Source organism: Cricetulus griseus, chromosome 5, assembly GCF_003668045.3.
Source record: "Cricetulus griseus strain 17A/GY chromosome 5, alternate assembly CriGri-PICRH-1.0, whole genome shotgun sequence".
Classification (NCBI taxonomy): Eukaryota; Metazoa; Chordata; class Mammalia; order Rodentia; family Cricetidae; genus Cricetulus; species Cricetulus griseus.
This window is the reverse complement of record NC_048598.1, coordinates 9487040-9501340: the sequence shown is the minus strand read 5'-3', so window position 1 is coordinate 9501340 and position 14301 is coordinate 9487040. Positions and strand designations below refer to the sequence as shown.

Sequence of the window (14301 nt, the reverse complement as noted above, 5' to 3'; positions counted from 1 at the left end):
TCAAAATACATTCTATGCGTGTGTGGAAATCCCTCAATGTAATACATTGTTATATGTAATTAATGCAGTCTCACAAACCCATGAATGGATGCTGAAGTTGTAGCTATGTCAAATTCTAGGTAGGAAACAGGAAAGGTGAAGGAGAGATCAGTTTCCCTGAGCTGTCTGTTCTTCTGGAGACCCCTGCCAGCTCCCTGGAGATCCCTGCCTTCCACAGCTTTGTGCGCCATCTCATTGGCCAGAACTTAGTCACAATCCTGCACACTTCTGGAACTGGAGTTATAGATGGTTGTGAGTGGGTGCTGGGAACAGAACCCAGGTCCTTTAGAACCCAGGTCCTTTGCAAGAGCAACTAGTGCTCTTATCTGCTGAACCATCTTACCAGTCACATTTTGTTTTCTTTTTCAAAAACATTTTTGATTTTTAACTGCTCGAGCACACGCACGCGTGTGTTTTACTCATGTGTATGAATATGATGGTGCCTGGGGAGACCAGAAAAGGACATCAGATTCTCCTGAAGCTGGTGTTATAAGAAGAGGTGAGTTGTACCAGCCCACAGAAGAGAAACAGATGATTATATATACATATACATATATGTATATAATACATATATATATGTTTACACACACACACACACACACACACACACACACACACACACACACACACACCTCCTGACTTCCCCTCACTCTCTATGTTACTTCCAGTCAACTGGTTACTTGCTCTGCCTTTTGACGTATGGTTGATCTTATTTAAATAATGCAATTTCAGGGTCACGGTATGATCAAATATCCCTGCAACAATAGTCCATCACTGAGAGAAAGCCAGCGCAGGAACTTGGAGTGGAATGAGGCAAAAGCTGAAGCAGAAACCACTGAGAAACTGCTTCCTGGTCTGCTTCCTCTGGCTTGCCTAGCTAAGTTACTTAAACATCTCAGTCCCACCTGCCAAGGGATGTGGTACCACCCTCGGTGGACTGGGCCCTTGTACACCAATTCGCAAACCAAGAAAATGCTCCACTCACATGCCCACAGGCCAGTCTGTCAGAGGCAATTTCTCAGTTGAGATTCCCTTTCTAGATTCGACAAGTTGACAACCAAGCTTGGCCACCACAGGAACGCACCCACCACACTCGGCTTCTTGTCAGCTATTTGTGTACATCTGTTTTTCAGGGATGGAGTCTTGGCAGAGCTTGGTTTACTCCCCCCTCTGTGATCACTATTGCACTTACAAAGTAATAAGCCATCCACAGATGTTAGCTGAATCAAAAGATGTTGCTGAAATTCCCTGCTTCTCTTCAGTCTTCAAAAATGCCCCTCAGCGAAGTCAGGAGGTAAGCCTTCGGTAACTCTTTTACCTTGGGAGGCTCAGAGTCTCCATGGCCACCCTGTCCATCATGCTTCTTGCTGGGCCACCTCTGGTGGTTTGAATTAAAGTGTCCCTGGTAGTCTATGGTATTTGAACACTTACTCCCCAGTTGGTGGTGCTGTTGGGGGAGGTCATGGGACATTTAGGAGGCAGAGCCTAGCTGGAAGAAATTCATCGTTGAGTGTGGGCTTTGAGGATTTAGAGCCTCACCCCCTTCTATTTCACTCTCTGCTTCAAATTCATGGTTGAAGACTCGATCTCTCCACTTTCTCTGCTCTGTCTGCCTGTTGTCATGCCTCCCCCATCCTTATGGACTCTCCCTTGGCAAAATAAGTAAACTTCTCACCACCAGCAAGTCTAACGTATCAGGCGAAAGCCTGGAGATTTAAAATGAATGACAAGATGTCTGGTCAGTTGTGCCATGTGCATCTCTGCTTTATTTTAGGGAGGGAGCAGCCTTATATACAGACTTACAGCACAGTGGAGAAGCCCCAAGTCTAAGAGCTCATATTTTTTGATGCCAGGGGGGCAAGGCGGGGCTGTAAGCCAGGACTAGAAAACAGGATGCACCTGTGGCTGACAGGCAACTCACAGAAACCCCGTGGGGGCTGGGGCCTAACCCCCTCCCCTTAAATTGCTTCTGGTCATGGTATTTTGTCATAGCAACAGGATAGTCAGGAATACAGCCACTGTCCTCTTGCTGGGGTAGCTCTGGAGCAGCTTCGACTCTCTTTCTGGTCTCTTCTCTAAACCTACATATTCCCAGGATTGACCCAAGTTCTCAGCCCCTTGATTTTATAGATAAAGAAATAAGGCCCCTGGGTCTGGAGAGATAGATCAGTGATTAAGAATACTTCCTGCTCTTGTGGCCTGCGTTCAGTTCCCAGCACCCACTGGGTGGCTAACAACCATTTGTAGCTTCTGTTACAGGAGATCTCATGCCTTCTTCTGGCTTCCCTGAATACCTCACACATGTGGAGCCCTTACATATATGCAGGCAACACCCACACATAGAATTTAAAAGAGAAAGGAAGAAAAGAGGGCCCAGAAAGGTGGCATGTATTGCCTTGTGCTGTTGTTATTTTTTTTCTTACTCTTTGGGGGCCCACCACCCTGCTCCCAAATACACAGAGAGTTATTCTCACCTATGAATGCCTGGTCTTAGCTTGGCTTGTTTCTAACCAGCTTTCCTTAACTTGAATTATCCCATCTACCTTCTGCCTCTGGGCTTTTACCGTTCTCTACTCTATATGTCTTTCTTTACATCTTACTCCATTGCTGGCTTTTTGACTGTATGTCTGGGTGGCTGGCTCCTGGTGTCTGCCTTCCCTTCTCCTTTTTTCACTCCCCCCTCTCTCCTTCTGTTTATTCTCTCTGCCTCACAGCCCCACCTATTCCTCTCAGCTCTTTATTAGGCCAATGAGGTGATTTAGGCAGGCAAAGTAACACAGCTTCACAGAGTTAAACAAATGCAACATAAAAGAATGTAACATACCTTTCCATCAATAAACAAATATTCCAACTCATAAACAGAATTAACACATCTTAAAATAATATTCCATCACAACAGCCTTGTTCATAAAACTAACAATTAAACTAAGACAGACTAACTAATTAATGATAAAACTAAGACAGACAGTAGGTCTCCTGGCTAAAAGTCCATTGCTTTTCTAACCCCATTTGCTTCAAATCCTACAGCTTGAGTCCTTTGTCCTCAGGCTGCCACTAAGGGTTGGTAAAGACCTGCTGTTAACCAGTTTCCTTGGCCACTCTGTCCTAACTACAGCCCTTGGTGCTGTGACTCCTGGTGATGGACATCGGAGAATGGTTACAGTAGCCCTTGCCACCAGCCTGTTGTTAAATGAGTCAGAGAATTGATTGTTTTTGTTGTTGTTTATTTGTCTTTCTGCCTCTCAGTATCAGCCATGTCTATACGGGGCTATCTAAGACCTGCCCATTTCCCCACACGGTGTGGTTAGCGGCACTCCCAGACACTCCACAGAAGCAGCGGAGGCACTGCTGCAAGCAGGGAAGCGCTCAGTGCCTGGGCCTGTTGTAATTCCTGTGAAGGGTTTCTGAAGTTCCTCAAAGCAGTCATGAATGAAGCTTTTCAACACCACTTGGAAGGAAGTCAGAGAACTTCACTCTGAGACCGAGCCAAGGTGGTAATGAAATTCAGTGAGTGCCACAGAGGAGCTATATGAATGCCTCAGGACAGAACAAAAGCCAGCTGAGCCAGCCAAGTGCAGCTACTTCCACAAAATGCATTTACCCGAAGAGGAACTTGAATGCGTTTCAAACCCTGGCATTGTAATTTTCCATGAAATGGCAAACGTTCTGTATTAATCAGTAAAGCTACAGATCCAAATTTAAATTTTATTTTAGTTTGGCACAGTTGCTGGATTTTAGGGAAAACCTTATCAGAACTGATTATCAGAACATTTACTGAGCGATGTTCTGAGGAAGCCTTGTAGGCTTTCAAAAAGGAGTATTTGTTTATTTTTACTCTGTGTTTATGAGTGTTTTATCCAAATGTATGCGTACAATGCATGTATACCACATACATGTCTGGCCCCTGAAGAGCCAGCAGAGGGTGGAGGGATCACCTAGGTGAGTTACAGAGGACTGTGAGCCACACAGGGGTACTGGCAATCCAACCCCAGACCCCTGCAAGAGCATCAAGCTCTCTTAACTGCTCAGTCACCTGTCCAGCCCAACATGCTGTTAAAAGACTGTCCCTTGAAGGACTACCCTGGCAGGTCACTGCCTTTCCTGCAGTTTGTGACCTCAGAATTAAAAGTCCCTGATGCTGGAAATGACTTTGTGTATACCCACTTCAACTGCATCCTATAGGTGGAAAACTAATGTCTGCAACCTGATAATATAGAAACTGTCTTATCTGGTAAAAGTTGTCCCAGTTTAGGAGCAGGAATTAAGAGTAACAACCGAGATACTCAGAATTGCATCATTGTTGGGACTAAATTTGTGTAATGGGACTATCAGAAACCAGTGCTCCATGTCCCATCTATTATTTGTCCTAAACTTATTCCTGTAATACTGTCCGCCTCATAAAAAGTGGATTGCACCTAAGTTTCCTTTGGGAAATGAGTACCTACGGGCCTTAGTGCTAACAGTAATGCAATAATCTTTTTGCTTTTATGCACCTTAGAAAATAACTTCAACGGGCTTCAAGAGCCTTCTCACAGACATTTAGAGCAATTTCTTTACTTAAAAAATTAAGATAAGACATACTTTCTAAAACAGGCATGGTGTAGTAGACACACGTGATCTCAGAGATTGGACATGGAGGGGAATTGCAGGTTTGAGGCGAACCTGGACTACATAGTTAGAATGATTCTCAAACAAAGAGAGAAACAAGGCCCTTTTCAGATGTCATTTGTGACGGTCCAGTTAGGCAACAAAGGGGAAAGGACTCTCCAATCCACGTGAAAGAATCAGGTTGGTCTATTTAATTTATGTGCACTCCTTCTAGCAAGTATGTATTAAGGAGTCAACTCTGTGGCGGATCACGGCTAGAGACCTGACATATAAAGGGTTAAAGGGACCCCCAGTCCTCCAGGAGTCTATAATGTTGGTGCTTTCCTAGTCCAAAACCAAAGGAAGAAGTCACCAGGCCGGCCCCTGTCCCGTGGTGTTTCCTACTTCTTTCCCGCCTAGCATTCTCTCCACTTTAGTTAGCAGAGTAACTGCTTCACTTGGTCTGTGTCAGCCGCCAGCTTCTTAGTTCCGTGGGAGCATGTTCCCCGTCCCCCGTCCCGCGCCCACCTTTTTTTCCTTCTGAAGCTCAGCGCCCAGAGTGCCGCTGACACAGAAAACACTACTTATTTGTTGAGTGACTGAAGAACGAATGAAAACCCAAATGACTAACCCAGGGGACTCTAATACAGCGCAGCTCGTGTATTATTACTCCACTGGGCTTTCTCGGTGCCGTGGCAATCTACGGGAGCTGCTTTCTTTGCAAAGCCTCGCTGTCTGAGGCGCTGCCCCCAGGAACACCCGGAAATCCACCTGCCGAGCTCAGCGCCTGAGCCAAGGAGCGAGGATCACAGGCCTGGGCAAGGCAGACTCCCCACACCTTCTTCTTTTGGGGGGTGGGGGGAGTGGGGGGCACAAGTGTATACTGCATGCTGACAACAGCCTTCCACATTAAAGGGAAAACACGGAATTCTCAAGTCACCGACACTTTCCCGGGTACCTGACAAACCCAGCTTGAGCCGCCCTGTCCGCAGAAGCGCAACAAGCCTGCGGGGTGACTCAAAGGCCCACGCCGAGTCCAATTAGGTCACCCCTGGAGGCTCGCCAAGAGCGGCGCCGACCGCCACGTCGGACTCCCAGCCGCACGGCTGCGAGTCACACGCCGGGAGCGGCGCCTCCTCCCCTCCGCGCCGGGCCGCCCCGCGCACGCGCAGCTCCGGAGCGTCCCGCGCACGCGCAGGCCCCGGGCCCGCCTCTCGGGGCGTGCTGACAGCTTCCGGCCTGGCGTCCCCGCCCCCCGGGTGGCTGAGGCTTTCGGGGCTCGGTGCTGTCAGCCGCGGGGTAGAGTGGGCCGGGCCGGGCCGGGCGTGTCTGGGGAACGACAGCCCGCGAGCGGGGTCCCTGCAGCCATGGCCTGCTCCATCGTCCAGTTCTGCTCCTTCCAGGACCTGCAGTCGGCGCGCGACTTCCTGTTCCCGCAGCTGCGGGAGGAGACCCCCGGCGCCCTGAGGAGGGACCCGAGTAAGTGCGAGCGAGCAGCGAGCGAGCGAGCGGACGCGGCTGGGAGCCTCCCCGAGCGCTCAGCCTCAGCCGTGGCGTCTAGCCTAGCGTCCTGCCGCTCCCCACCCCCTCCTTCCCAGTGCCTGCTCCGTGCCTCCCCCCTGCACACCTCCTGCCCCGGGGTCGCGTCCTCCGCCCCAGGTAGTCCCTGCCCGATGTCAGTCCTCCACGCGCGGCTCGGCCCCATCCCCATCCCCATCCCCATCCCCGGGACGGGGGCCTTTGCTGCACCCCTCCCAGAAGTGTTTAGCTTCCCCACCCTCTCTGTTCTTCCATCTCCTGTCCGTCATCCAGATTTACGGAATAAACTAGCAGGCGAGGGGCTTTCGAGGTAGTGAGTAAACTCCCAAATAAGCCAAGTAGCCGCGTAGGAAGTGAAGGAGAGTCCTCGGTAGGAGCTGAAATTGCAGCGACCTGGCCAAGAAAAAGTTAATTGGCGTTTATTGAGCAGAGGAGCCTTCCGCCTGTTTTTACCATCAAACCCTTCTTCAGCGCTATAAAACCCAGGGCTGGGTTATTAGATGCTGTGTATTTCCTTAGGATTTGTTACAGGCTCCTTCCTTTCTCCTTTTGAAAGAGCGTGTCGTGTGCTGCTTTCTTATTTTTGATATGAAAGACATTTTTCTTTGTAGCATAGTGTTGTTACTCTCTCCTATAGCAGGATAGTGGTACAAGGAAGACCCAATAATCACAACAAAAACCAAACCAAACTCTCCCTTTCAGAAATTGGAAGCTATCACAGGGTACTAGGAAGATTTGGCCTCACATTCAAGGCCAGCGTGGGTCTGCCTGAAAAAATAAATGTTTGAAAAATGCCAAATTAGGAATGAATATTCTGTACCAATCACTGGTGCTACGGGCCACGTAAGGTTGATAGCTTATGTCCTGTGAGACCTGTGACTCATTGGTAACATCTGCCTGTATGTCTGCCTGAACAGGAGTGAGGGTGCCCTGACAGGCCAGCTGAGGGTGTCAGGGCCCCTGGAGCTGGGGTTACCTGTGCTTGTGAGCAGCCTGAAGTGGGTGCTGGGAACCAAACTCAGATTCTCTGGTAGAGAGAACAGCAAGTGCCTTTAACCCCCGGGGCCATCTCTCCAGCCGCAGGGAGGTGCTCCTTTACAGTAAGGCTATGTAGGCCTCCCTGTGAAGTTGAAGCTAGAGAAGAGGGTGGTGTGAACAGCTCTGGCGTTTAAAGAACTGGAAAGAGCTGACTGATGGAGAGGAGGGTGTGCGGGGAAGAGCAGAGAGATGAGGGAGGCTACAGTACCAGCAAAGGAGTTCTGTCAGAGGAATGAAGTTGTCAGAGTTGCATTTGATCTGATTTACAGAACTTGTTGAAGACCTGTAATGTACTGTGGCAGCAGTGAGGAGAGCCGGGAAGCAGGGGAATCGATTGAGAAGCTTAATCCAAATAAAAAGTTCTGCGAACTTCATCATAGCCTTGTCAGGATTCAAGGGGAAATAGGTATTAAGGAGGAGGGGTCTAGATACACAACCTTGAGAGGGTCTGGTGATAGAGGTTGTAGCTGGTGAGAGACGGCAGGAGTCTTTGGCTTGACAGGCGTGTGTGTTGACAGAGAAGGAAGACATTCTAACCTTTCATATCTGAAATGCTTGGGTTTGGTTTGTCCAAATGAGCAGGTGAAGTTACACAGTAGACAGAGGTCCAAAACTTGGTAGGGCATCCAGAGTCAGGGGTATTAATTTGGGAGTTCCCAGCGGAAGTGTGGTTTCAGTCTATGGGATTTCGTATGGTGAACTGGGTACAGAAGAGGTAACCTTGGAGAGAGACTCAAGTTCGGGAGCCTTGTGAAGGTCCTTGAGAAGATGGAAAGGGAGTAGCAGAGAGAGGAGCGCCAGGTGATGGAAATCTTTCAGAAGCTGAGGGGAGAGAGGATTTAATGCAGGTGAAGGTTGCTCAGCAGAGGCCAGGTAAGGCCGAGAAAGCGCTCGGTGGTCTGGGGAAGATGGGGTGGCTGGGACCGTGGCACTGTTTGAGTGGCATAGTGGCTAGAAGTATGTCTGTAGGGTGCTGGTGTTTACAATATGTATCCCTTGGTATCAGTAAAATATTCAATTTGTATTTCAATACAAATTGAAAACTGGGTGGTAACGCTGGTTGTTGCAGGGAGCTTGACTGTGAAGGACATGAGACTTGGAGTGAGAAAAAGGAAAGGTAGAGCAGAGAAGCACATCTGTGTCCCACTGCCACTGTCCTGGTCCAAACCACCATCTCTCAGCCTCTGGGCCATGGTGTCCATCTGCTAACAGACTTCCTTCCTGCTTCCACTCTTGGGCTTCTTCTAATTAGTTTCAACAGTAGTCCCAGTAAACTCCCAACGATACTCTCCTTCTTATAATCCAAAGTGTTGTTTTTAATTGTACTTTAACTTAAAATCAGTAATTCTGGGACAGGGAGAAGGCTCAGCAGGTAAAGGTATTATCATCATAGCCCTAATATTTTACTGATACCAAGGGATATATATTGTCAATTACAGCATGGAATTTTAGTGCATGTTTGAATGTGTCGTGATCAGACTGGGATGACTGGCGTACCCATTGCCTCAGGACATTTATCATTTCTTCAAGTTGGGAACAGATAAAATCCATTCTTCTAGCAACGCTGGAAACATACAATGTCACCTATAGTTACTGTGCTGTGTGGTAGAACGTTATTCACTCTTCCTGTCCATTCATCCGTACCTCCTCTATATCATTAACTGTCTTTTCTCCCTAACCCGTCACCATTGTCACACCCGCTCTCCAAGCCCCCTGCCACTGTCCACACCCCTTTACTACCCTCTGCCAACCACTCTTCTAGTCTCTCTCTTTTTATGAAGTAAATGTTATTGTTTGTTTTGAGACAGGGTCTAGATGTTTGGCTCAGGCTGGCTTGGAGTGCTCCCAGGCTGGCTTTAAACTCAAGATCTGCCTCAGCCCTCACACCCCACATGCTGAGATTATAGACATGAACCACTATGACTACTTAAACGTTTTAGCTTCCACATATGAGTGACAACATACGGTCTTGTATTTGTGTATTGTATTTGTGTGAATTGATTTAATTCATTTAACGTTATTTCCGTTCTGTTTCATCTGTGTTGTAAATGAGAGAAGTTCATTTTTAATAGCCAAATAATATTCCATCATGTATATGCATACTACACTTTCTTCACTGACCTATCAATAGATCTCCAGGCTTAATTCCTTGTCTTGGCTATTTTGACCAATGCTACAATCAACACAGGAGTGTATTTATTCAACATGTTGATTTCCTTTGTTCTGTATCCCTATAATAAGAATGTAGGCTTATATCAATCCTGTATCTAGAGTTGTAAAGAATTCTATGCTATTTTCTCTGATAGCTAGACTAATTTGGACTGATTTAATTTATAGTCACACCAAGAGTGTTTCTCCACATCCTTGCTGGTCTTTTGTTCTTGCTGTTTCATAACTCATCTTATTGTGGTTTTGACTTTCTGACAGTTAATGCTGTTGAGCAGTTCTTCATTTCCTGGGCATTTTGTCTATCCATGCCATGTTTTAATCAGATCATAGTTGTTGTTATTTTGTTATTGAGTTGCTTGAGTTTTGTACAGTCTGTGTGCTGCCATCACCCTGTTATTTCTTGGCTGTTACCCCTTGGATTGGTTTTTGCTTTTGTTGCCAGCACTTTTTGATCCTACCCCCAAATATCTTTACTCACAACAGTGTTCTGAAGAGTTTCTATGTTTTCTTCTAGAAGCTTCATAGTTTCAACTCTTACTCTCATGTCTGAGCTATTTTTTATTGGATTTTTTATATAGCTGTTATATAGGGCTGTTTTATTTTATTTTTTTCAGACTCAGTTTCTTTTTTTAATTAATTTTTTAATTTAAATTAAAAACAAGATTGTTTTACATGTCAATCCCCATTCTATCTCCCTCCCCTCCTCCCCTGCTCCCCACTAACACCCTATCTAATACCATCTCTGCTCCCCAGGGAGAGTGAGGCCTTCCATGGGGGTCTTCAGAGTCTGTCATATCCTTTGGGATAGGGCCTAGGCTGTCTTCCGTGTGTCTAGGCTGAGGGAGTATCCCTCTAGGTGAAATGGGATCCCGAAGTCCATTCGTATGCTAGGGATAAGTGCTGATCTAATACAAGAGGCCCCATATATTTCTGAGGCCTCCTCACTGACACCCACATTTGTGGGGTCTGGATCAGTCCCATGCTGTGATCAGTCTGGGGGCCAACAGCTCCCTCTTGTTCAGGTCAGCTGTTTCTGTGGGTTTCACTAGCATGGGCTTGACCTGTAGGGCTGTTTAATAAAAGCTCATATATTATCCTTATATTTTGTACATATTTATACTCATTTTTCATTTGTCTTTAGCTTTATTGATGGGGAAGGATTTAGATTTTAAGATTTTTTATTTTATCTGTTTTTGAGAACATCATGCATATATAAATATATTTTTATCTCATCCATCTCCCAACCAACTTCTCCCAGATCTCCCCATGTCTCTCTCCCAATTTTATGTCTTTTTTTCTTCTTCTTTATAACCCACTGAGTCCAATTAGAGCAGCCCATATGCACATGGTTTTAGGGCCACCCACTGGATCATGGGTAGCTACAGAAACTGCACCCCAAAGGAAACTGATTTTCCTCCCCCAGTAGCCAGCTGCCAGTAGGTCTCCCTGGGGTGAGGCCCTGTGAGCGTCTTTCCCACCCGGGCTGCAGTGTTGTTGGCTTGATCTTAGACAGGTCCTGTAGGGGCAGCCACACTTGCTACTTGCTTTTATTCTGGACCCCTTGCTTTCCATTGATGTATGTATTGATTGTTGTCCATTTTAATGTGCCGTAGATTGTCTCTGCCAAGTTACTTCTCTCTCAGGAATGTTGTTGGATAGTCTTACACACACACACACTCCAGTTGAGCTTTAGAATTTATTAAAAAGCCAAATTCACATCAGAATTTTTGATGAGATTATATTGCTTATGTTCACTTGGGGAGGGTTGGCATTTCCCCTGACTGGGAGTTCTTCTTTCATGCTAAATTTATTGAATGTAATTGGCAGAAATTCTGTGTATTAAAGACGGTGTACAGTGTGAAATTTGATATCTGATTTACATGTAAAAATGATGATTACAATCAACTTAGCACACCTGCCACCTCACAGACTCTTTGTGGAGGGTGTGCAAGGCAGAGCACTATTTATTTTTAGCAACTTGAAGAGTACAATACAATATATACGTAAGCTAGATGATGTCCTCACTTCAGAAATGCTAACTCTGAAGCAAATAACAATGATAAACAGGCATGTATGTATTTTTCTTTGCTATGCAACTAAACTGTTACTGGTTCTCAAGTGATACTGTTAAAACAAACAGCTTTTCTTTATGTGCACTGGGAACAAAAAGCCCATAACTATAATGCAAGATTTGGCTGGTGTTTAGAGGATTTATTTTAAATATAAAGAATGATTTATACAAGGAAAGAAGTTGCAGAACTGAAGTCTCTAGAATATGTGGAGAATGGTTTCATTAATTTTTCTGCCTTTGTCACATTTCATCCTGGCACGTGCTCCTCACTCAGCATTGCTAGTTTGGGTTCCCTCTTGTGTGCATTGTGTGTGGTGCTGCAGATAAGAATCTCCTGAGACTCCACCAGAAAAATTTTAGAGCTGATAAATACTGAACAAAGGCCACAAGATACAAAATTAATGTTTTAAGAAATAGCTTTCCTTCATACCGATAACAAATGTACTGAGAAGGAAACAGCTCTGATCACAGTGGCCTCAAAACAAGCAACAACAAACATAACCAGCGAAGTGAGTGACCTCTGTGGAGAAAGAAAGGAAGACACTGATAAGACCTCCTCCCATGCTCGTGGATTATTAAAGTGGCCATCTTAACAAAAGGACCTGCAGATTCATTGCAACCTGGATCACAATTCCTGTACCATTCTTTGCCAAAATTAAAAAAAAAAATGTGATTCATATGGAAGCACAAAGCATCCTGGCTAGCTGAAGCATCTCTGAGTAAAGAATAATGATGGAGGTGTTGCCATACTTGATTTAATTATTACAGGATCATAGTACTAAAAGCAGCATTGTACTGACTCAGAAACAAACACACAGATCAACAGAATGGGATGAGTAACTTCCAGCTACCCGATGTTTGACAAAATACACATTGGAGAAAAGGTCACATCGTCACATATGATATTGGGGAAACTGGATGCCTATATGTAGAAGAATGAAACTCAATCCTTAATTACCACCCTAGACAAAATCAACATAAGACCCAAAACTCTGAAACTTCCAGGAGGAAAGAGTATGCTCTATAAGGTATGTGCAGAGGCAAGGACTTTGTAAATAGGATTCCATTTGCTCAGGAAATAAGGCTAGTAATTGGTGAATTAGACCTCATGAAATTAAAATTTTGTATTCAACGAAAGTAACTGAAACTGTCAATAAAGAGGCAGCCTACAGAACAGGAAAAACATCTTTGCTAGCTATACAGAGAACTCAGAAAGCTAAATTCCATGAAAACACAGAATGGATCTGAGCAGAGTCTTCAAAAGAAGTAATATAAATTGCTAATAAACATTTTAAAAGTGTTCATTATCACTGTCCCTCAGGGAAATTAAAATTCAAGCAATTTTGAGATATCCTCTCATTATAGTCAAAATAGCTATTTTCAAGACAGCAAATGTTTGTGAGAGTGTGGAGAAAGGGGGCCCCTATTCACTGGTGGTGACTGCAGGTATAATTGGTACAGCCACTGTGGAAATCAGTGTGAAGGGTTCTCAAAAAACTAATATTAGAACTGTCATATGACTCAACTCTACCACTTGTGGGCATTTGTTGAAAGGACCGTATACCCTGGCATATGTGCACATCCGTTCTCATGGAAAAGGCAGTCAGCCTCGATGCCCACCACCTGGAAAGTGGGTGACAGAAGTGTGATTCTCCGCACCAAAGGAAAATGAAATTAAGAATGGACAATGCACTGGCCCAAATAGACAGGCCCCAAAAGACAAACACCTCCCGCTCATGTGTGGATCCTATCTTTGAAGATTTGGCTTTCCATATTTAAGTTGGAGTGATACCTATAGAGGGCAGGAAGCGAGAAAAAAAAAAAAAATCCCGAGGTGCAGGGGCCGCTTTTGAGGTGGATAATGAGACACGTGTGAAAGCAGAGGGAGGGTACTAGGGTAAAAGGTTAAACAAATTAGTGGTAAGTTCTAGTGTATAAAGTGTGTTACTTGCCTTGGGTGCTAACCCATGTGAAAACCACCGTAAATAGAAAGCGCAGTGGCACCTCTTACACAGTAACCTGACTGCTGGGGGACCTGTTTGAACTTAAGCTCTAGAGCCTAATCCCATTCCTGATTTGTGTGTTGGCGTTCACCATTCCTGTTCCTCTGGCTTCTCATAAAGCCACAGAAGAGTAAAGTGTTTAATGCTAGTCCACGTACACCTTGTGGATTTAATTTAGATTATGGTTTTGCCCAAAACCAAAATATTTCATGATTAATGTAGGAACAGACACCTCACTGAGCAAATTTAAAGGATGTAGTCACTGCCATTAGTGAGGAACTGCTAAAACCTAGATGAGGATTAAGGATTAGCCTAATGAGAACTGATAAGAGTGAGAAGGTAGATTAATACTAATTTCATTTATATGATTTAACTTAACAAAAATATGACTCAGTAAACGAAGCTAGTATTTCTTCTGGGTCCCAGAATCTAAACCTTTCTTATAAAATCACATTTTAGCTATTATTTGATTACTATTTTACTAGTTTGGGAAGCACAATTTTCTACAGAAAAAATACATTCTGGCTTACATATCAACTCAATGGACTTTTAAGTTACAACCCATTGTTTTGAGTGATTTCTGTGCAGGAGTATATAAAATGTTTTAATAATAAAATGATTGTATAAAGTACTGCTCTATAGCATTATAAATATATCCGTTCATAGAAACAAAAGGAGAGTGGAACATATGAAGTTTCTTTATGCCTATAGATCATCTGTTTGTTCATTTTTATAAAACTAAGCCTAAAGATGTCGCAGGGACTTGGACAAAAGGAACATGCTTATTTTTGTGAACTTTAGATGATGCTTATCTGAGCCAGGAAAATGCTCCATGCTCTATTTCTGCTGTGTGGT

The 14301-nt window shown here is 44.8% G+C and overlaps 1 protein-coding gene and 1 long non-coding RNA gene across 4 annotated transcripts in view; one reads left to right on the top strand and one right to left on the bottom strand.

Moving 5' to 3' along the window:
- LOC103163931 overlaps positions 1 to 5786 on the bottom strand; it is a 25951-nt gene extending 20165 nt beyond the window's left edge. Inside the window, exon 1 of the long non-coding RNA XR_004770036.1 lies at positions 5585 to 5786. This is a non-coding gene — a long non-coding RNA (uncharacterized LOC103163931). The remainder of the gene's footprint in view (positions 1 to 5584) is intronic.
- A 74-nt stretch (positions 5787 to 5860) lies between these two features.
- Positions 5861 to 14301, top strand: part of Rab3gap2 (RAB3 GTPase activating non-catalytic protein subunit 2) — an 86737-nt gene continuing 78296 nt past the window's right edge. For all 3 annotated transcript variants that reach the window (XM_027418744.2, XM_035444983.1, XM_027418743.2), the window contains exon 1: positions 5861 to 6105. In XM_027418744.2, coding sequence (XP_027274545.1) covers positions 5994 to 6105 — 112 coding nt within the window. In that variant the 5' untranslated portion in view covers positions 5861 to 5993. The remainder of the gene's footprint in view (positions 6106 to 14301) is intronic.